General features: G+C 33.3%; 2 protein-coding genes across 3 annotated transcripts in view; one reads left to right on the top strand and one right to left on the bottom strand.

Annotated features, from left to right (window-relative positions):
• Nucleotides 1-24,180, bottom strand: part of LOC132697908 (hemicentin-1) — a 732,356-nt gene that overhangs the window by 392,619 nt on the left and 315,557 nt on the right. The window lies entirely within an intron of this gene.
• Nucleotides 13,126-22,708, top strand: LOC132697952 (coiled-coil domain-containing protein 39). Its single transcript, XM_060663744.1, has 2 exons — nucleotides 13,126-13,794; nucleotides 20,058-22,708. Exons 1-2 carry the CDS (start codon nucleotides 13,161-13,163, stop codon nucleotides 22,136-22,138), a joined length of 2,715 nt encoding a protein of 904 aa, XP_060519727.1. The 5' UTR covers nucleotides 13,126-13,160; the 3' UTR covers nucleotides 22,139-22,708.

Genomic DNA, 24,180 nt, shown 5'->3' with positions numbered 1-24,180 from the left:
TATAATAGGGTCATTGCTATGTAACAGGCGTTACTACGCTATACTTGATGGGAAAAAAGTAAGTCGCATATTCGGAGAAACATTTTACCACAGGAAAGTATACTAGCTGCTCGCATAGCCACCCACTCGACAGAGACAGCACCAATTAAAGGATAATTTCAGCAGTTTCTACTACAAACCAGGGTCGCATTTTTGAAAAACTGCTGCCGAAACTTGAAAGATTGTCTTTAATTGTTATGGATAATGCGCGATATCATTCTAGACTTAATGAAAGTGTGCCAAATGCATCGACAAGAAAAGAAGAAATTATTCATTGGCTGCGCAGTAAGTGGATTAATTACTCAGAAAATGGTCTAAAATATGAGTTGTTAAAAATTGTCAAAAATTACATGCAGACGAAATAGCTGCTGAAATGGGTCATCCGGTTTTAAGAATGCCTCCTTACCATTGCATATTTAATGATACAATGATACAATTGGTGTAGTATCAGTGCAAAATATTTGTTAATAAGAATATTATAATTGCGGCAAGGCACAATGATCCTGCAGTAGTATCTGTTTGGAAGACAGCTCTCCAGATAGTTACCAAAAGAAATTGGATCAGTTGAATAACACATACAGAAAATATAAGAAATATAAATATAGAATACTGGGAAAAAGAGAATACGCTTGATATAACGGTACCGCCACTTCTTATTAATGCAGACGAAGGATCCTTTCCTGCTGGTAGCAGTTCGAATTTGGCTCTGACGATCAAGATGTTTCATCGTAAATACATGCTTTCTGGCATTGTATTGCCGACTATGTCATCACAAATTGTACAGACAAAATATAGATACTAAATATGGTCAGGCTCACTTAAAACAAATCGTAATAAAGCGAGAGTTACCATATTCCACCCGAACACCCGTTTAGCAGATAAAAGGTTAGAAGCAACTTGGGAATAATTGGTACTAGAGCACACAAATAAGTCTAAGTTCTTAGGAGTTTGTCTTGATCGCTCCCTTACATACAACCGAGCTTGTCGTAACTGTAAGCCAAGAGTTACTATAAGGAACATGGTAGGGAGCAAATAGGGAGCAAAGCCAAAGGTTCTAAGACTGAAGCTTCCTGTTTCACAACTACAGAATATAATCAGTGAGAGTATGAGATGGATCCAGGAATGCATAAAACGTCATTACGGCACTAAATGATATCTGCGCAATCACCGGCTGTATGAAGGGTTATCCGTTATCGTCACTATATAAAAATATTCAGGAAACGTTTAAATAAAAGTGTGCGCTCGAGGAGCGTCGATGCTATATCTGTTAACATAGAGCATCCAGAAACCTATCCTCTTCATCAAAATTCCTAGGAGTGAATGCAGAACTGTATGGCGAAGTGAAGTATAACAGCAAAAGATAACGTTCTGTGCGACTGTGGTGAAATACAGAATATGACAGATTTAACAATGTGTGAGCTGTGTCCTTCACCAAGCACTATCAATTATTTATAGTCGTCATAGCCTGTTTCTGGGCTGAAAAGCTTGGATTCGAATCCGAAAAGATAAAGTAAGTATTTCATAATATGATCTTCTCTTCAGTTCAATTTGTATTATTAATTGTCTTACATTCAACATGACGAGACCATCCCGTACTGTGTCCGAAATGCGAAGAAGAAAATTTATTACTAAATTCTTGCTCGACCGAGCGGCGGCGTGCCAGATGATTGTAAACTAATTGCCTACAGCGCTTGAAAAATATGTTGTTTGTCATTAATTAATTTGGGAGGTACGGAAACTCATCACGGATGGGTCCCACGGAACTGGCTTTTTGTGCCGCCGAAAAAGGGAAAGGAAAATAACAAACAGATGTTTGCTAATTGCTAATTGATAAACAGTGAAAACGTCTCGTTTTTCTCGAGCATTCACTTTAGGTTGTATTTTTTGGCGTTAAAAAATTTCATTGGCGATTTATGAATAAAAGGACGGTGGATTTGATTGCGGAAAAACAAATTGTGCAAACATAAGTGAAATTATACTTTTAAACATTCAGTTAGGAAGCAAATCATTGGAAATATTATGAAAGCGATTAATACCTACAATGCGAGAGAGCAATTTTAAATTAATGATCAAAATTTTATTATTTTCTACGCGATTCTTAGATAATCAAGTTAAAGCAGCGATGCTCAAGCAATGCAATCAGGTCAGAATAAATATTGGTTAAAAGAGTGAATTACCTTTATTTCAATGGGTAGCAAAATTGTATTGGAATATGTTTTATACGTAAAAGGTCAGATACGATTTTAATCACTGTGAAGTCAACCAACTGCCTATTCGTTGCTTCCTGAAATACGGAGAAATGTTCAACCAAATATGCAAGGGTCGAGCTTTGGGTCATGCAAGGTGAGTCAGCATGAGTTAATTGTCAGTTATGTGAAGAAAATTCGTCCAACTACAGCAAAATAAAGCAAAAAGTAAGATAAACTTCTGTCAACACAGGGTTATTTTTTATAGTTGCGTATCGAACTACATGGGTCACGGAAGTCACCGAAAAAACATTTTTATAGAGCAGTTGTATAATTTTTGTAGTTTTATCTTTAGTAAAAGGAAACAAATGTGCATCGCAAAATTGAGAAACAGTGTCAATTTGTTTTATTTTTAAATGAAACACATATAGTTTCCATTATGACGAAAGATATTTTTGATTAACTAAACTAAACAAACCAAAGGTAACGAAAACTAATCAAATTGCTCAGACGTTCCGCAAATCGAAACCTTCAGTTTAAAAATTGGTTACTCAGAGAAAGAAAAGCTTCAAATAGTTCGTTTTTGTTATTTCAATACGTAATAATTAATTGATAATAATAAAAATTCTTAATGAGATCAACAACAAACGATAATAAAACCGATAACAACCATAATTAAACGAACAATAATGACAATATAAAGTTAAGTAAATGGCTATGTATTTTATGATGAATCGCATTGAAAATAAAGTATGTCGTATATTTCGAAGTTTATCATATATTAGGTTTATTAGGTTTTTTTAAAATCCCCAGAAGGAAAATATCAAGAGCGTTTAAATGCGGGCTATTAGCTGGGCACTTTTCCGCCCTGAACCTTGCTTCATCAGTAAAAATATTTTTTCCCAAAAAATCAGGATTCTTTGTTACATGCGTCGACATTTCTTGTCAATATTATACCCATTTAATTTTACTTCCTTCAGATAAGCCTTAAACTGGAATTCATTTGTAGGGCTGGTATTTATAAAATTTTTAAGTAGACTAAATTTTCGAATATGGCATTCCCAATTGTGTGGCAACAATTGAGATTGCATTTTTGGGATTTTCTAAAACATTTTATGAAATTAATTTAATTTTTAATTATTACCACAAATTTCTCTTATACGTGATTTTTGTTTTATTGTTCTTAATCCCAATCAGTAGTGAGCATAATGTTTTACCAGGTCTTGCAGTCTTTTGAGGGAACTGTTTTCTTTTTCCATTGCGTTTGTTTTTTTTTTAAATGAATGAAAAATGATTTTTTAGATAGAAGATAATTAAAAAAAAAACACGCACTTTGCGTAGATAGGGTTTTCTATGTAGGATCCATTGATTGGTGTGTAGTCGATTTTCTTAGGGGAATCACAAATTTTGTTATACTTATAAACGAGTCTTGTGTGTATTAGATTTGAAGGTGCTGTCCTATTTCTTTTTTTGAATCAACATCGAAATATTGATGAATAAACACTTTTACATCTGAACTATTTTACTATGACTAGTATTGGATTTGACTGTCTTGCTGAATGTTGATGTTTGGTATATTTGTTACATTTTCATGTTTGGTAAAACTTCTTTAGTATTTGTAAACTTTTTCTGGTTGCAACAAACCATTTTTTCTGTTGTTGACAGATTTCTTCAGTTAGAATTTTGTGGGATTGCCATTTAACATCAGCACAGGAAAGAAATCAACGCTGAGAAGTTCGAGAAAGAAACCTTAGTGTGTGTAAGTTTTTCGAAAATTAAAGTGTGGTCTAAAAGCTTGCAGACCAGCAACTGGCCCAAAAATGCTTCGACTTTACCCGGTAGCTAGGCTGCAGTTTGCTACTGAACATTTAAATTGGGACGTACAAAAACGGCAGAATGGGCATTTTATTGACGAATTCGGATTTTACTTATGGAGAACGGCCGAGGAAAGATTTACATAGTGCCGTCTGAGCCATTGAGGAGGGTCAGTAAAGTTGTGCGAAGGAATAACTCAATCCTCAACCCCATAGAGCATGTGTGGAATATGACGTAGCTCCCGCTGCGGTAGATGAGTTCCATTTAGCCCTTCAAGAGTGATTGCTCAAGACGCTATTCGCAACTTAATTGACAGTATGGACAGGCCGTACGCAGGCAGTTATTAGAGGTGGCCATACAAAATATTAGGTTTATTATAAAGCAAATATTACTTTAGGTTAGTTAATTTGAAGTTAAATTGGTTTGTTAAAAAATAAACGAATGTCTTATAAAGAAGTGACATGTACAATTTGCTTTTAAAAATCAACCGATACATTTAAAGACATGAACCAAAAAACAAACTGCAGGAAATGAATGGTTTTTTCAAAAAATGGCAACCTAATTATTCTACCGGGAGTTTTAAGATTAAGGTCAAAAAACCCCTTTATAAGGACGAAAACGTCAACTTTTCTCAAACGATGAAATACGTGTACTCAAATTAGTCATTTTATCTAACGTTTTTTTTTAAAAAAAAGTGATTTCTCAAATTTCACCAACAATTTCACTATCATGTTTTTTATTTGAACCTGAGTGTATGATTATTTAGTTAAACTAATGTTATTTAGAAAATGGCTATGCGCAGTTTTTGAATAACATAGGTCAAAACAAAGAATGACTTTGATTTTAAAGCATAAAAATTCGATCTCCTATCATTTTTTCATTGCATTTGCCTTGATAACGTTGTTCGAAGCATATAATGCCCTGATGAAAACGTTCTAATTCCAAAAACTTCTGCTTTAAAACTGTTCCAACTTGTTTTTTGAACACGATTTAGTAGCGTGGGAAATTATTTTTCGGCGAAAATCTGTCTAATTTGTAGACGAACAAAAACTCCAACTTCAACTTTTGCCTCTGATAACTTTGGAAAAACATTTTTCAAGAAATCTAGAGCTTCTGAAGTTTCATCCAATTTCTTAACCAGTTGTTTCATCAACCCTAACTTAATGTGCAGGGTAGCAACAATCGGTTCAAATTTTACGTTTTATTTTCCGACACATAGTTCTGCTTTTACAGGCCATGATCGTTGAACATACCATCTTAAAATTTCCAATCAGCTGCCAGTTACACTCGCGATACTTTATAGATTCAAGTAAGATTTTAACGCTGTCATAATTTCTAGATGTACTGAGTGACCAATTGGAAGAAATAGGAATTTATCTCCATTGTGTAACAACACAGTTTGTCATAAACAAACGCCATTCGTTATAAATACAGAGTATACCAATTTCTTCGAACATTCCATTTATGTCATTGCAAAAACAAGGTACTTCTTTTGTGGAAAACGTTCAGAATATCGCATGCCTAGTACACTGATCCGTGATCCTAACATCGTCAAGCAATGCCCATTGTTTCAAATGAGAGCCTAAAAGCTCTGCTTTATTTTTTGGGAAATTTAAATCTTTTATCAAGTCGTTCAAAATTTTTGTAGTCAAAAAATGCCGTTTTGGTTGTTCTGGTACAGGTGAAAACTCCTTTTCAGAATTACATTTATAAGAACTAAGAGATGAGGTACTTTTTTGAGATAATTTTTTCGGTGGCTCAGGTACTGGTCGTATCAAGTCGTGCGCAATTGGAACAGAAGAAGATTCAAGATATTCGGTAGGTTTTGCATTTTTGCCTATACGCCTTTTACTTGGATTTACAATGCAATAGTAGCAATCATGGATCCTCATCAGATCCTTGGAATTGAAAATTACTTACTACGCTTAATTAAAAATTACTTACCTTCTAAACACCTTTAACAATAACTACAACCAATACGTACAGTACATGACTCGTCTTGATTCCGAACAGGAGAGTCAAAACATCCTTCACATGCTTCACATATACATACAGTGCTCGCGTATATGATGGAACCTTTCCTTATTTAATTAAAATGTTTAATTTCTGACAACAGGGCGTCATTTTAAGCATTTTTTTTAACGACAAGACACATTTCCTTACAACTTATTTTTTCAATTTAAGCTACGGTACAGGATTGCAGTAATAGAAAAGTAACAAAACATTTGCAAGTATTTATTTGACTGCTTTCTTGCAAGAACTGAATCAATTATTTTCAAAATTGGTATCCGAATAGAACGAAAAAAGTGGTATCTCTTTTAGTTAGCATCATATTTACACGTTCTCGACGACATTTTAATTTTTTCTAGGTTTGTCCAAAATAGCTGATCATTGTTAATCACTCAAAAGCCAACTAGCGGCACTATGTGAATGTAACAACTCCACTCTGTTCGCGCAGTATTTATGAATGTATTAAAATTAATTAGAATGCATAAAAAATTCTAAAATGAGTATTATTATTATAACTATCAAAAAAGGAAACTTTATATAAAAAAAAGGTATTTTCGTCTATAATTAAACGAAAAATCATAAACTATAAGACACAGAAGGAAAATTGTTTTGTGCAGTCGTGTATCAAAGCACTACTCGACCTAAGAATTTTACTGTTTAGCTCAGAACGACTTCTAATATTTTTTCGGTGCCGCATCGGTAATCTGCGCATCAGACATGTCGACACGTTGATTATCCAGCACGAAATATAGACAATTAATCAACACGTGCGACGCGTAAACGCATATTAGAGGGAGCTTCTGCATACATACACAGGCGAAACAAGGCATTCGCAATTAAAATCGATCACCGATTTATTAAGATTGAAAACGCGACGCTTAATATTTGCCCATCATTGGTCTGGTACGTGCTTGATTACAATTAACAGTGCCAAAGTGTAAATATTAGGCGTTGTAATTAGATTTACATGTTTCGAGGGACGTATTGCGGATTTATAGCTCCATATTGAGCATGATAAATTCGCCGCAGCGCTGTTGAGCCCGCATTAAATTTGCGGACTCGAATTTTAGATATTATGTGCCGGTCGGTACGTGATATTTTGACAATTTTATAGCAGATTTGAAGGATTATTCTTTTTACGAGATCGTTTCAGTTTTCAATCAGTTTGTTTGGTTTGGTGCTAGCCATATATCTACTAGATAATAATACAGGGGCCATTTCTGTATAGATGAGAGAGGAACTTTTGAACCACCACGAAAAAATATGAGGACAATTTTACCGTAGGTACGTACGCGTGTGCAGTCATTTCAAATTTCTTGAACTCGATGGCGGGACATTCGCACAAAGCTGAAACTGTCGGATCAGACTGAGGCAGACAAATCTTTTGGTCTTATCAGGACTGATGAAGGAATTATGAAAAAAGCTTTGAAAAGGTTCAACATGCGCAAGCACGAGATTTAAAGTCGACATTTTTAACCAATGACCTTGCGGCATTTAACAACAAACATGGTTGCTAACCGTATAAGCTGGATGCAGTATTTTTATATCAGTATTCTCTTAAAATATGCTTAGATCTCCTTCAAATTTATGGGACAACGAGTTAAATGTATGAAAATCGCCGTTTAGAAAGAAAATGGCGCAAAATGCAGGTTAGTAGGTGAAATGTAGAGGCATGCGCAGAAAGTTTACTCAATTTTGTTTGGGAATAATATAATATTAGTAATATAAACATAAACTAACTAACTAAATATAACTACAACTATAACTAAACTAAATATAACTAAATATATTTTTTTAATAATAACAATATTATATCAAAATATTAGTATAAAAATAAATAAGAACAGATTAAAATGCCATTGATTTTGGCTGTTTTGTTTAATTGACAACACCTTCACCATATTTGAATCTTATTTATCACAAAACCCTTATTCGCATTTTTATTTACAACCAAACCAAGCCAAAGCTTCATAAGCCCTAACTTTTAAATTCTAATTCCCAATGCAAAGTAAGTCTTGGCAAAGTTCATGGAAAAATTTAAAATTATTTAAAAGTATACAGGGTGGCTCAAAAATGGTAGATTCATTGGGTGACCACATGGATCATGTAACTTAACACCATTGGGTTTCTTTTTATGTGGATATGATAAAGAAGATGTTTATTACGACACCAGAAGGTATGGAATATACGATTCGGGACTAGTGCAGAATATGCAGAATATGTTTATGCTAACAAACGTCCAAGAAAATATACAAAAATGCTGCATATATCTTTTACGCCATCTTCGAATCACGCAAATACCTTCAAAAATAATAGTAAACAATTTTGTTGAGCAAGTGCTTCGCTTTAGAAAAATTAAAATATTGGAAAAAATATTAGGATTAGGTAGGGCTGTATAATTGACAATTTTTTTTGTGTCAATTTTGCCCGAACTAATTTAAAAAATGCAATGAAATTTGATTGTTTTAATTTTTATTTGTTTATATTGTACGTTACATACCCGATGCGTGGTTTTGAGAACCAAATGGAGTCGATATTATTAATGGGATTCCCCGAATCGCTAAGTATCGTATTCGGGTATTGCTTGAAGAGGGTTATAGGTAAATTGGGCATCAAAAACTCATTAAAATTTATTATAAAATATATATTATGATTATTATTAAATAAGAGGCAAGAGGATATTTAACAAAATTTGGTCAAATTTAACTGTCAATTATGAAGTAGTCAATTGACAAGCCGCGACACTAGGTTTAGGTATGTAATATTATTAATAAAAAAGTTGAAGAATTTCAAAACAAAAGTCATCGAAAAATCATTAAATAAATTGGTCGAAGCCTGACTGAAATCTGACTTTCTTTAATTTTGGGATGTTGTTTGATCGCTAACATTTTGAACATAAGAAAGTATTACTTTGGGTAAGTTATTTTGGTTAGTTGTATGTTTTAATTGACCGTCTAATATATTGATGAAGGAAAATGTTTGAGATTTGATAATTACTGGTTTAAAAATTCGAGTTGAGACAGAGATATCACTCTGAAAAATAAACAATTGATCACTGACGATTTTGGAGCTGGATGGTAATATCATAATACATTTAGGTAACGATCCGTATGCATCGGTTGACTATAGACGGAACGGTCCGAGATTAAGTCTGGTTTTCGATTAGAAAGGGAATAGTGTTGTTTTTTTCTAGTTAGATTGTGAAATTGTTGTTTGTGTATATGAAGTTCAGATAGTTCGGAAGCCTTATCATTATCTATCTACCTTTTCTACAGTTTCGGTTTTACATGGTTCTTATCAAAGGCTAGTTTTTCAAAATTTTTTCGATAAAAATATTAGCGATGAGAGGCAAAATTGGGGAAGTCATAGCTGTCCCTGATATTTGCTCGTTAATATGTCCGCTAAATGCGTAAATTTCTTTAGACAAAATACAGGTATTTTGCAGACGCGATGAAAAAACTGTCGAGAACAAAACTTATCTTTTCAAATCTCCTTGACAGTAGATCAATTCGACACACAAATTCATATAGTTCAAATATCAAAACCGCCTGAATATTATCATTATGGTTTTAGAACTTAAAGCCTATTTAGTTAAATTTTCTGAAGGTATGCGTATCACATTTAATTGCCTATAAGATTTTAAATGTATTACTATAGGCTATTTATTCAGCCATACTAGTTATGGGTAGAGTTTCGTTTTTAATATATGGCCGTTTGATGAGAAAATTTAAATAAATCGGAAAGCAGTAATGTTCATAATCTATTCAGCGAAATATTGATATATTTCGAATTATGATTGGGAATTCTCGCTGCGATTTTGATTGCCTTGGGTCATATAAAGCGAATACGAATAAAATAAAACACCGTTTTCAATTAAATCTAAATAATTTCATCCGTTTCAGGTAAAAGTATAAAAATTAATAAAATTCATCGATTTATTCTCGCCCTTTCTCGTATTTTTACAAGCTCAAATTACATAAGTGAGAAGTGATGTTATATACTCGAATTGAAAGTTTTTCTCCAAAGAACTAGTTACACATCAAATTGTTAGATGAAAAATATTATAAACAAGGTAAGCTATACGCATACCTACTGTTTGTTCAAACCATTAAACAGGTGACAAGTCGAAACGCAGTACAGTCATTAAACAATTGGAGAAACGTGGGATCTTGAATACTTGATATATAGGACTGTTAATTATAACGTCAATGACAATTCCTAAGATAATGCACACAATAATGAAAAAATGTCAAATAATTCCGCAATCACCATATATTAGTAGAGAATATGTTTTATGTGTGTTTTACTCAAGGTATAAGAGTGCCATTTAAAAACAAAAAAAATCTTAGTAATTACAAATTTCGAAACTGATACAGTAGAAAAAGACATCGGTGTAATTCTAGACTCGAAAATCGAGTTTTGCGAACTTTTCTTAATATGCCGACATTTTAATAACAAGTCACATAGCCATATTTCCTAAACCGTGCCAAAATTAATAAAATATCAATTTAAAGTTTTAACGTTGATATCGAAACTGGAAAAATATATTCCAAATGTGAATAATCTTAAAATTCTCTTAAATACAAGGAAACTTTATGGTAACATTTTTTGGCAACTAGTACAGATTTTGGAAAATATATGCGTCGTCTTATATGTTTAAATTTATTCGGTAAAAATAAAATCCCTTTTTTTTAACAAGGATTCTACCGGGAGGCCTTTAGCACACAATTTTCAGTGTTGGTGAATGACTAACAATACTCATATCCATCCAAACTCGGGTGGTACTATCTGCACTCGATGAAAAGACAGAATTTTGCAATGAAATCAACGCCAAAAAATTAAAATGGTTTAGGTATTCGGTGGGTTTCTTAGCATACCATAATCAGGATATATTACTCTACACCATTTTGAAATAGACCAGTTATAATTAAATAATGTATATTCAGTTTTTAAAATGATAAAAAAATGTCTACATTGAAATATCGAAATGTCAGACTTATCCGAAATTCTTTGAAATTTCTTGAACTTCTTATGAAATTACCGACAGTTTTAAAAAAATATAGTTTTAAATTTCTAACTTTCTTTCAATTCTTTTCTGCTTGTCAAAGATAAAACTATAAACCTGTTGTCGAAAAAAATATCTAACAACCATGCAAAACAAGTTCTTTTAGGGCGCATTAGGAAAGTGATTAAACCATATTTAGGTCAGTTTTACAATAGTGTCTAAGGCAACAAGTCTGATAAACGCCATTTTAGTCTTTTTTATAGTTTTAGTTTAACAAACCTCCTAGACTGATGAAGTTTATCAACGTGTTGTGCGGAAAACATTCCGTTAGATGAAATCCTCGTTTTCGAAAGACACGGCTGCTGCGCTGCGGTCTAGCGACAAAGTTGTCAAGGATTTCGTGCGGCGAGTTATTGGCTCGTTATGGAACCTCACAGCGACATTTCAAAGAGCAACGCACTGCAAGTGTCGAACAGGAATGCTACGTTGCACTGCAAATGCAATAAGTGAAATTTAGCCCTCAGTTGTTAGCAAAATATTCGTATATACTGTTCCTGAAAAGTATATTCCTAAATTCACAATGAAAATGAAAGTAATATTCTTTGTTATTTACGATAACTACGGTAGGAACTACTTATGTTTAGCGCAAATTTGTAAATCAGCCCATAACTTTAACAACAAACTTTAACAAAACAATTAAAGCTACTGGGATCTAAGGGACATTTTTAAATGCAGCTTTTAGTGTGGTTTTAATTGACAGATCAAAAATATCAGCCTGCAAGTCTTGTGTAAAATATTCAGAATAAACATGACAATTTTCGCTATCGCGCTTACTACTTTGACATCTCTGGATCCAGATTCTTGAAGCTTTTTGTTTTTGGTTTTGTGACAATTTGGAAGCCTTTATTTTGCATTCGCTGGAAACTGCCACTGTGCGTCCACTTTTCGTTCTAATTATGGGGTTATATTTAAAGTTTACTAGAGATATGGGATTGCGGCTTTACTATGCTGTGCTATATTTTTGCAAAACAAAAGATACCGACTTCGAAACATGAGATGAGACACAAGATAAAACAGAAACTTTGTCATTTGAGTTACCGTTTATATTTTCAACATAATATATCCATCATTTTTTTATGAAATACTCTGTATAGATGTTTTTGTTTACTTAATTGCGATTTTTTTAAATAAATATATAATTGTTTTATATCAATTTTATTGCAGCTACACAAAGCCTAGGATATTTCGAAAGGAACATCATGCCTATATTTTTCTTATAAACATTTTTTAAAGTGTTTTATACATTTTTGTAAAAATACAGATATGTATATTGACAAATAGATGCAAGACCCATTGTGCTCGCAAATACCCGAAGAAGAATACGCAAATATTGCTAATATTGCTAAATATTGTTAATGTTTACTATTTTTTGTATTTATGTGGTTTATATTTTTTTATGATAATAATAATAATATTGATAATAAAATAAATAAAATTAGGATGAAAAATTGTATTTTCTAAAATGTCAAAATATAGAATTATTTAAAAAAAAAATACTGTTGAAAAGCTTATAAAAAGCGCAATCAAATATTTTAAAGATGTATAGATTCTCTACTTTTAAAAACATAATTTTACCTAGTATTTAACCTAGTTTTCATCATTTCATTATAATATAAATAATAATAAATATTAAACTACAAAAAAAAAATAAAATTAAAATCGTGAACAAAATCGCGAAAACCGAATCGCTCTCACTCTATCTGTAACTGTAACTGAGATACCTGGCGTATTGTTAAGTTAAAATCATCAAATATTCTTACCATACCGTCTCCAATTTTCTACTAATAAATGTTCTAAAAGTCAACAAAAGTAACCACAAGAATGGTATTAATTTAATGGCGACCAACAGATAAGGGGAACTCATTGTGTTTAGGGATTTCGAACCTATACCTACCAACTTTCGCATTAAATCGATCCCCCTGAATGGTTGCTAGGAAACAATTTCTTGTTTATAATTCCCGACGTCAGTTTCGCTGTTTGGATTATGTTATGTTGTTACCTAGTGTCTGTCTACGCGATTGGGATGCTTGTAATGTCATACGCAAATGGCATATTTTGAGCAAGTTCTTAACAAATTAGGTTGGAACGATGGTTTCCAGATTCCGGTGGCGAACGATGAAAACAAAGCCTTGGAAGCTGAACTGGCGAGACTGTCTTTGCATAAAATCAAAGCAAAGAACGTGCTGGAAAACCTAAACAGCAAGGTAGAAAACCTTAAACGCCACAATAACCATGTGTCCCACGAAAGCGAGCAGATTCAAAAGTTGTTAATGGCCTACAAGCAACGCTTGGATGCGGAAAAGAACAACTTTCACGTAATGAAAGCCGAGAAAAGCAAATCGGAATCCGACATAAATCAAACTTTAAAAAAAATCAAGCAGTTAGAAGATACGAGGGAAGCGCAAAAAAATGAACTACAGAAGGCGCTAATAAAAGTTGACAAAATGAAATCAGAGACCGGTTGGGATCTCGAAGCTTTGAAAGCATGGGAGGAATCGCTTAAGAAAAGAGACGAGGACAACGAGTTGATCAAAAAGTTTTCCAGAGAGGACGAGAGAAAATTTAACGAGCTGGAAGCGAGAAGACAAAATCTGCAAACAGAATACGACGCGAAAAACGCGGCGGTTCAGAATTTGGTTGGTGAACTCCACAGCTGCGAAATGATCGTCGAAAGAACAGGTATTTACCTCCTATTAGAACAAAAAAAATTTGACCAATTTATGCCCAATTGCTTCTAGTTACTTTTATGTAATTGAATTAACAAAATAAAAGATTTGACACCAAAAAGAACATACAAGCACATCAATTCTTTTAAGTAGTTCGTTATACTTGTCCCGATATATCGGGCGTCCAAAAGTAAGAGCTGTAAGTTTTAAAATAAATTTTGAAACCAGGTTTCTCAACACCACCTGCATCTTTATAATAAACATTAAAAGAAACTGTTTCAATAGCTGATTTTAAAATTATATTATATAGTCGGTACGATTTGTGATGGCATAGTCGGCAATAAAATCCAGACAGAATAAAATAGATTATTCATCTTGCATCCACTTATACTGTAAAAGCCTTATTTGTGTGCCCGTCCTTCCCAAGTTGCTTCTAACCCTTTATCTGCTAAACGGGTGTTCGAGTGGGAGACAGTAACCTACGCTTTATTAGGATTTGCTTTAAACGAGCCTCATACGTTCATGTGCATTACCTTTTATGGTATAGTCGCTACGATTTGTAGTGGTATAGTGGGCAATAAAATGCCAGACAGAATAAAAAAAATTGTTCATCTTGCTTTCAATGACACTTCAGGAGATGTTATTCCGCCCTAAATGTATATCTGATCAATGCAAGACAGTTGTCATTAACGATCACGATATATTACTTACGCCCCTACTTAGAGATTGATTCATGTATTTTCTACGTAATAATAGGTCAGGGATTTCGTTAACGATATGCGAATATTTAAGTGGGTGAATCTACCTGAAAAAATTATGATAATTTGTTAAATAAACTATTGTCTGAAAACTCTGTCCATGCAATAAAAACTGCTACTAGCAGTAAATGACCTTTCGTCTTCATTAGTAGTAAGTGGTGGTACCGTGTATTATTTTTTTCCCAGTATTATTTTATTATATTTTCTGTATGTTCTACACAACTCATCCAATTTTTCTTTTGTAACAGCCTGGAGAGCTGCCTTCCAAACAAAAACTGCTGCAGTATCGTAGTGCCTTGCCTCACTTACAATATTTTTATTAAACAATATTTTGCATTGATCTTACACCAATCATAGGACATTCTAAAACTTGATGATCCATTTCAGCATTTATTTCATCTGTAGCATCGGCAAGTTTCTTTTGTAATATTAGATCGATTTTTTGACAATTAATCTGCTCATTGATAATTACTTTTTTTCTTATCGATGCATTTAGTACACTTTCAGTAAATCTGGAATGCATTATCCACAATAATTAAAAACGGCCTTTTGAGTTTCGGCAGCAGTTTGTCAAAAACGCGACCTTGTTTTGAAGTGGAAACTGCTGCATTTATCCGGTGATTGCTGCTATCTCTGTCGCGTGTACGACACCGGGAGGTAATGGACAAAAGTAGAACACTGCCAGGTAAATAGGTGGGTTTTGTCATTCTTAGTATATGAGCAGGTAAAATAATGAGGCACCTTCTTGGTTTTATGACCGACCATGTCATGTCATATCGACTATAGCTGACAATTCTTTCTTTACATTTTAATTTTTGGATTTAAAAGATCCCAGTCAGAATCTGCTTTTTTGCGTCTTATTGTACCCAAATGTACCTTAGAAAAGCAGATATGTACTTAAAACTCCTTTTTTGGGACAAATAATTGGTTTTCGCTCTTGATTTCGAGCGGATTATAGTCAAAACCAGCATTTTCATAACTTTACGCACTGAAATCCCCTAATAAACTGCACATAACTACTTAAAAGCCCACTTTCTTGGATTGCTGGTAGGTTTTTCTTCCATTATTCAAACAGATTCCAGTCACAATCGGCTCCTCCGACTCATATTGTACCTAAAACCGCATCAACACTGCAGATATCAGCTTAAACTATCATTTTTTGATCCAAGCAGTTACATATTCATGTCAATATCTTTCAAATACTAGTCAAAATCGGCCTCTTCGGGCATTATAGTGACGAAAACCTTAATAAACTATTAGATTTCGACGTAAAACCCCCTTTCTGAGTCAAATAGTTGCCGATTTCGATAAGATCCCAGTCAGAATCTGCTTTTTCGCCTCTTATTTATTAATTACAAATTAATTTTAAAGAAATAGGTGGCTTTACCCTTTTCCTCGTCGTTCCCTTACCCCCATAAACATAAATACGCATATATAGAATAATAAAGGCAAAAGGTTAATAGTTGTTAGTCTGTTATTTGATACGTAACAAGTCTAGTAGGTTTAAATAAACTTTATTATTGTTATTACGACCAAGGTCTCAACATTGTTTGAGAGTTCGTCTTATGATAGACCACTTAATTAATTTACTGTAACAGCATTGTTGTTTTTTCTTTTGTAATATATTGAGTTAATTAATTTTTTTTATTAATATTGTCATTAACATTATACAGTAACGGTAAACTAATGAGAAATGATAGCTTACGATAATTGTAATTGTTGGTACTAAGAAATTGGTTATAGATATTTCGAATATTATAATCTATTGTTAGGTAGTTTATTCTTAATTTTCCTATTAAGCTTAATGATAATTTTAAACAATACTTTTAATCGATAAATTATTTTAAAAAATGGTACGTTTCTTTAAGGCAAATTAATTGGAACGTATTTTCTAACACATAACGTTTTATCTAATATATATTATATTTAGTTGGATATCCATTGACTTTCATTACTTTTTAACACCTGCTAGGCATGGACTGCCTGAAATGTCTGCAAGTCTCTAGTGGAAGGCTGGTTCAAGCTTCTCTCATACCTTCAAACAGTTCGTTGAAATTTTGAAAAGATTTTGAACCTAACTTTTTTTGTGAACAACCCGACGAACTGTTTCCAAACTCGTTTTTCTGGAACGTCGCTGCCTAGATTCAGTTCTAGTTGTCCCATGAATTCTAGCATGATGAACAACATTAAACACGGCTTCTTTGCAATTATTAATCATTTTTGCCATAATTGTCTATGATTTTTGTCTTTAATTTATTTTAATTCGAAAGTAGATTAAAATTAAATTATTGACGAGAATGGAGGTTGAATACAAAATAAATCTCTATAGAAACGATATTCGAATTTCATAATAAGCTTACTTATGATGATTGTGCTAAATTTAAAAATAATAAATATGTATCCTAACAATAGTAACACTAATATAATATTCGAATTGTCTTGAACGAATATTTTAATACCAAGAAATAACATTATGGTAAGCTATGGTGTCTAGTTGGTTTGCCCTCGATGTATGTATATCCAAAAATGTACAGTGCACTATAATGAACTTAGAATGGTTGAATGATATAAATAATTTACCTTGCGTTTTTGACATCATAAGTGGCTACTCTTTAAAGGAACTATTGCTTGGTTGGTTTTAAGAAAAAAAATTATATCAATGTAGGTCAGCAATCGCTTTATTTTTGAAATTAAAAAGATATAAAAAAAGGTTACATATTTGATTGATTGATAAACCCGCACAATTCATAAATTTTTCTATTTTCTCTATTTTTGAGAGTGCCGTCGGGGTAAGCACGACACCGAATATTTTTATGGAAAAAATGTTACGCAGCAGGTTTTCATGAAGGATTTTCAATGAAATACAAAATCATTTAAGTGTAAATGGGCTAGGAAGCTGTTTTACCAACGAATCATGTTTCAACCCACAAATCGTCAAGTACATCTCAGATGGACTGTATTAACTGTAAAATAAGGACCTTTTTTCAACAAGGGTTTATTCTGCCAAAAGGATCCATCGCTTCTTAACTCAAACACACAATATATCAAGGTAGTAATCTACCAACTAAATGAAAATTTAGGAAACCCAATATAAGAGGATGCAGAGTTAAGAGTTCTTTTTTGCTAAGAAAAAAATTGCGATTTTATTGTTTTAGAACAAAGACTGTCTCTATGCATTGCGGATTTAAAATTTTAGCGAAATATCTAAAGCAGTGTCAATGGATATGACCTAAACCCATTTGTTTTTTAATTTCAATACTCTCTAATTCAAAAATAAAGTGATCAAGATCACTATCTTATTATGAAATACCCTATACAGTTGGGTTGCTTTAGTGTCCAACATATGGGGTTTCTATTGCTAACTGCAAAAGTTCGAACAATATGATTAATTGCCTTATTTTCTTTAAATTATTTTAAATACAGTCGCAAATTATTAACAATCAAATAAATTTAAATGTTATGTTTTTTGCGACGATACTTAAAAAATCTGAAAATATTATTTTTCAATAGTCAAAGCATTCGTAATTTTAATAGGCATATTCAGAAATCGTCATTTAAATAGCAAAATAAATGAAAATATTATTATTAAGAACTAATAAACAGAAAAAATAAATTAGTTGAAAACAACTAATAATAAATAATATAATTAATAGAATAGAATGGAATAGCGTTTGTTGACCTTTTATGTACATAGTAGTCCATTGAAAGTCAACAACATAAATTTCTTAAATTCTGTAATATTGTAAAATGAATGTTCAATTAGAACATTGCCTAAAAAATTCTTAAATGTAGGTTTATTCATATTTGTTATGTTATATTCTTTGTACTTATTTCTAAATAGGTTACAAAGACTCAAATCTATTGTATCTCATGTCATTCTGATCCTTGAACTCGGTAATATCAAATTAGAAGCTTCTCTCATATAAGTATGATAATAAGAAAGCGTCCGGTAATCTTTTAAATGTATATGGGTTTCAAGTATAATTATCAAGTAAATAAAATTAATAATAATAGTAAATAATACTTAGATTTTATCTCATTATGTTAACCGTCTTGGGCGTTTGAAATAACATTTCTTAATAATCAAGCAATGTTTACTTCAAAATCTCATCTCTTCATATAATAATTTAAATATTAATATTAACATTTATTTTCGAAAAATCAATACTACAGTACAATATAGCAAGGATAAACGTCAGTGGGTGGAATCACTAGGTATAAAAAAAATTATTTTAGCTTACCCTCAGAGGGTTGTTCTATGGTACAGATATAAATTTGGACCTATCTAATTTAAGTACTTTAAGTCAATAAGATCATTTAAAAGCTGTCGATAAGTCGCAATTATCCATTGTTTTGTTTTGTAATCAAATGGTCTAAAATTTTGAGTTTCTTTGTATACCTGTATGTTGGTAGTATATTGTATAGTATGGGTGCATAATATGTATAAGAACGTTGTTCCTGTGTTTTTTGAGTAACAGTGGGATACGCGACATTTTTTCGGATATTGTACATATATTAATTATAATTTAATGGAATTTAACCTTTTTTATACCTTTTAATACGGACAATTGCCGTATATATATTCAACAGGTCTCCTGAAACAGCAAATTTGTTGGGTATAATTTTGGTTTGCTCAACCCCGACCCAGGGCGATGATGATGGATGGGTTTCCATTAAGGACGTACACACAGTTTCTAATTATTGGATTGTTGAGAAGTTTTTTAAGTGGTAAAATTTAGACCGTAACACTCTAAGTTTACAAACTACATTTGCGAGGTGTTAGTTCCATCTAAGCAAGCTTTCTATAGCAATACCGAGATATTTTATAGCATACGTTTCAGGAATAATAATATAATTTACTGTTAACTAACTAACCCAAATTTTGGATGGATATCAACGAAAGTTTGCCTATTTAAATTAGCAATACTTTGGCTACTTAAAAATAATTTTTAAGCGATAATATTACAAATAAGATGGAATAGCAAAAAAAAATTGCTAGATTGATTTGATGAATAATTTACCAAATTATTAATATTTTTAGAACGTTTTTTTTAATCTTAGTGTTTTGATATTATGGCACAACTTTACTCTTGTATTTTTTGTCCTACCCTGTGTGCTGTTTGACTTGCAAATATTTTTAGTGCACCTAATATGGTTATGCAATTAGCACCAACTTTTGCCAATTTTGGTTGTGCAGTTCGGTGAAAAAGATCCATATGTTGCACACTCAAATGACCACACTATATAAGAGAATCTTCCAAACTAAGCAAATGTTAACTACTGATACTAAGCAAATGTTGACTTTGGTTGGTTGATCTGCTCAACCGACAGAAAAAATGTAAAATGTTGGTAACTGTCTTTCTGATCAAATAAAGACTACCTTATTATTATATACCATGAAAAGGGAAGCAATTGCCACAACCCTGGCGAATCTAAGTAACCAGTTATTGACTGGGACCGAGAACACTTTTTACTAAAATTGTTTTTATGCTAGGATTTAAAAATGTTGCGTTTTCAGGTAAGGCAATAAAGCAACAGTTCGCAGAGCGCGAATGTCTTATACGGCAATGGAAAGACGCGATCAAAATGTTGCACCAACGTGACGCAGACATATCAGCGGAACAACAGCACGTCACAAACTCTCAGGAACAACTAGAAAAACTCCAAGAACGGCTGGGTGAGGAGAATGAGTTTTTGCAAAATGAACAAAAACATAACCGCGATATCCAGTTGGAGATACAAAAATTGAACAGTCAATATTCACGGGCTAAGCTTCAATTGGACGACCTTATTCAAAAGATTTATCTGATCGTCAACGAGACTCACGGGCTCAGACGAGCGGTGACCGGGGCCGCTCGACATTTAGAACAGACCAGGTTAACGGGGAAAATGCTTTCCGAGCAAATTGACCAAAAAGAACGTCTGCGTATAAAAACCCAGGAAGAACTTACCAATCTAGAACAAAAACTGCAAGAAATGAAAGGCACTAACGTCACTTCGGCGGAAAGGATCACAAAAATTCAAAACTTAATTGACGGTCAGGAGAACAGCTGCAAAATATTTATCAGCGATACCGAAAGAATCAATAACAACCTGTACAGGATGACTCAGGTGTTGACGGAGCAAAAGGACGCCGGAAAAATTTTGGAAACTAACCTAAATAACGTTTACTGCATGTGCGCCAAACTAAAAAAGCACATTTCTGACGAAAAAAAGTCTCTTGAGAAGATAAAGGAAGTGGTCTACAACATGGACTACCGTATCGACGAATTTGAGCAAAAGCTTTGCAAAGTGGAAGGATCGGATAGAGAGGAACAAGCGGACGAACGACTAAATAAAATAAAGGATTTGGAAACAGTTTTGTCGGAACACGCTGAAGTGCAGCATACCCTTCAAAACCAAGTCGATAGATTGCGGGAGGAGATGCGCCGACTCTGGAATTTTTTAACGTCCGATAAAAAGCAACTCGAAGAGCTGGAGAACAAAGTAGAAAATTATCTTTTAGCCTACGACGTAGGTCGAAAACAAATCGACGCTGCCAAACGCTCGATACAAGAAAAACAGGTCGAGGAGAGCATGATGAGATTGAGAATAAATCACATCGAAGATGAAATGGAGAAGGAGGATTGCAAGATTTTCAATTTGCAAAAATTGAGGGTGGATCTGGATTTGGTCATGAAGGAACGTCAGATAGAGATCGATACTAGGAAGGCAGTGATATTGGCCAAAAAGCGAAACCTGGAAGATGAGGTTGGAAAACTGAAAACAGAGATAGGGTTGCGGAAAATTAAGCTGGACCAGTTGCAGAAGAAGTATCACATGGAACTAATGTCATTGGGTAAAGACCAAGAAGGGCAAAACCTATCAATTACACATTACAAAATAAAACACGCGCAGGAAAAGTTCTTTCTGCAACAAGAGGGTGACGAATTGGACACGAAGATAAAGAAAGCCGAGCAAGAAATCATAGCAATGGAAAACACTTTGAAAATAGTAAACCTGACTAACGTTAAATTCAAAAGTAACCTGATACAGGTTAAGGAAAACGATTTGCAATTAGAAGACATGAAATCTTTGGGGTGTCAACTAAATGACGTCATGATTAGGTTGAAGTACGCCAAGGAGGGGTTAGAAGCGAAGCGGTGCGAAGTTAATGAAATAAAAGAGAAATTGGAAGAAATGCGAGGAATGAAACTGAGCAAACTGGACGAGCAATCCCGACTGGAAGAAGAGAATATATTAGTTGAAAAGCAAGAACGGAGTAAAGAGGAAAAATTGGCGAGAGCCGAGCTGCAATTAAAAAAAGTCACCAAAAAGATTGGAAATCGCGACACTTCCCTCTACGATCAAGATCTGGAGATTCGCCATCTGAAGGAAGCGAATAAGACGGTCCAGAAGCAGCTAATGGATATGGCAACATCACATCCGGAAATGGGTCCGCTGATTAACAAATACGCCGACGAACAGGACGTCGATTTATATCCGTCGCCATGTTCTTCGTCACTTTATACGTCGGTAACATCGAGCAGCAGTTCATCCTGTAGCGGCGTTCAGATGGAATCAGTGACGATAAAGAAAGTAAACATATCGTGGAAATAAAGCAAATAATTCGCGAAACTTGCCAAACTCCAGTTGCTATTGGGCAATTCAGAATTCGTTTACGGCTTTTTTATATCTCCCGGCATATGAGTATTTATCTGAAAGTTGCTAAAGCCAGAATAAAATCGAAACGATTTCGGTTAAACCCATATTCCTTTATTCTCCCTTCGCCCTTAATTTGATAAAGTCAACTTTTGGGATTAACGTGGAATTCTTCTTAGACGGAAGTTCATTATCCGGGGCGCTATCTTAATTTTTATTTCCGGGCGAGGAAAGTTGAACCATAAATTTCAACAATCGGACTTTTATGAGCTACTAAAATTGTACCTACCACTATCGCGTAAATAATAAAGTAAATATTTTGTTCCGGTATAGTGACGTCTGAGCCAAGGCAAACATAATTTATATTAAAACGTCCAGAGGTACATGTCCGGTAGGTTATAGAAAACCGATGAAAACGTACCTACATAAATATTGGCTTATGAAGACATATGGCGAATCAAAGATGTTCTGTAAACATATAATGGAAAAAGTTTATCAATATCTGGAGAAGTCCTGAATAGTGAATAAAGGCCCTTCAATAAATATGCGTTTCATTCATTTAACATTGTTCGAATGCGAATTGCTCATGTTTCCATTTTTCCATTTTATTCCCGGTTACCATGATTACACATAATAATAACGTGGAGTTTGAAAGTGGCCCAACTCCAATTAAACTTAAATTAAAATATTTCATATTGAAAATGTCGGTCAGCAGCGATGCTGACTTTCACATACTTTGCTATTACTGTTGTTTTTATTAACAACGAAATTTATTTCCTAACTTGGAAACTTCAACAATATTTAGTAACATCTGCTAATCCGTAAAGTTATTAACATAATGGTCATTAGAATGTGTAATATAAATATCGCTAACAAAAAAATTGAGCTGTCAAAACACCGTCTCCTATCCTTTGATCCCTATTTCGACATTTGAAAATGGTAAAATGGAAACAATTCTCAATCATTTATAATATTTGCTAACAATTTTTCACTTAGAGCAATTGCATCATATTCATTTTTTGTTAGCATCGCTGTATGAAAAAAAACTCTATTGTTTTGCTGTTAACACCGCGTATAATCTGCTAGACAACACCAAACGTTAGTCATGGTCAGGATGGATTGCGGATTGCGTCCTCCGCTCCCACGTAAGTCCGTTCCACTCGGAGTGGTGATACCGCAGACTTGTGTGCGTTTCGGTTAGAACCTTGTTTATTATCAGTGCGAACATACCTTCGGCACATATTGTTTATTGTTCATTTAACAATCGCCTCCCATTTACTTAGAGTAGTATTTATTGGTTTCTTTTATTAATAAATATCTTCAATCAAGCGACCAAGAACCTCACTTCCCTTGTTATAATTATAACGAAACATTACACGTTAATCAACCGAAAGTTATATTTTCGATTGACTTTGCCATTCCCACAAGTGAAAATTGGTATTTTTGTTATTTATATTATAAAACAAATAGCTTTTAACAATGCTTACACCTCTTTGATAGATAAGATTATAACTAAAAACAGTTTCTTATAATTCTGAACTCTATCGATCCGAACCCAAAATTTATAACACAATAAAATACATAGGAGAACCTAGCAAAAAAGTTTCAAAACACATCTAAATTTGGTCTCAATCTGTGCTACGCTATGATGAGGTATTGCGTTACCCGTCGAGAGAGTAATAGCAACCATTTTAGCCCCATTATATATTGAAATCAGTTTACCACTGCTTAACATAAAACAAAGCAACTAATCCAAAAATAATGGTAGACGTCGTCTGACTAGACGTATATATATATATATATATATATATATATATATATATATATATATATATATATATATATATATATATATATATATATGGCCATGACGAGCCTCTTAGCCGACCGCGCTTTGTAAAGATTAAAAAATGAACAAGAAAAAGAACTTTTCTGGTGCCGTAGATAAAGCAACAGCAAATTATGGTGAAAATAACTGCAAAATTTTTAATTCCCAGAAG

Source organism: Cylas formicarius, unplaced genomic scaffold (genome assembly GCF_029955315.1).
Source record: "Cylas formicarius isolate icCylForm1 unplaced genomic scaffold, icCylForm1.1 PGA_scaffold_2__14_contigs__length_35257938, whole genome shotgun sequence".
Lineage (NCBI taxonomy): Eukaryota > Metazoa > Arthropoda > Insecta > Coleoptera > Brentidae > Cylas > Cylas formicarius.
Note: the sequence above shows the minus strand (reverse complement) of the source record. Positions and strands in the feature narration are given on the sequence as shown.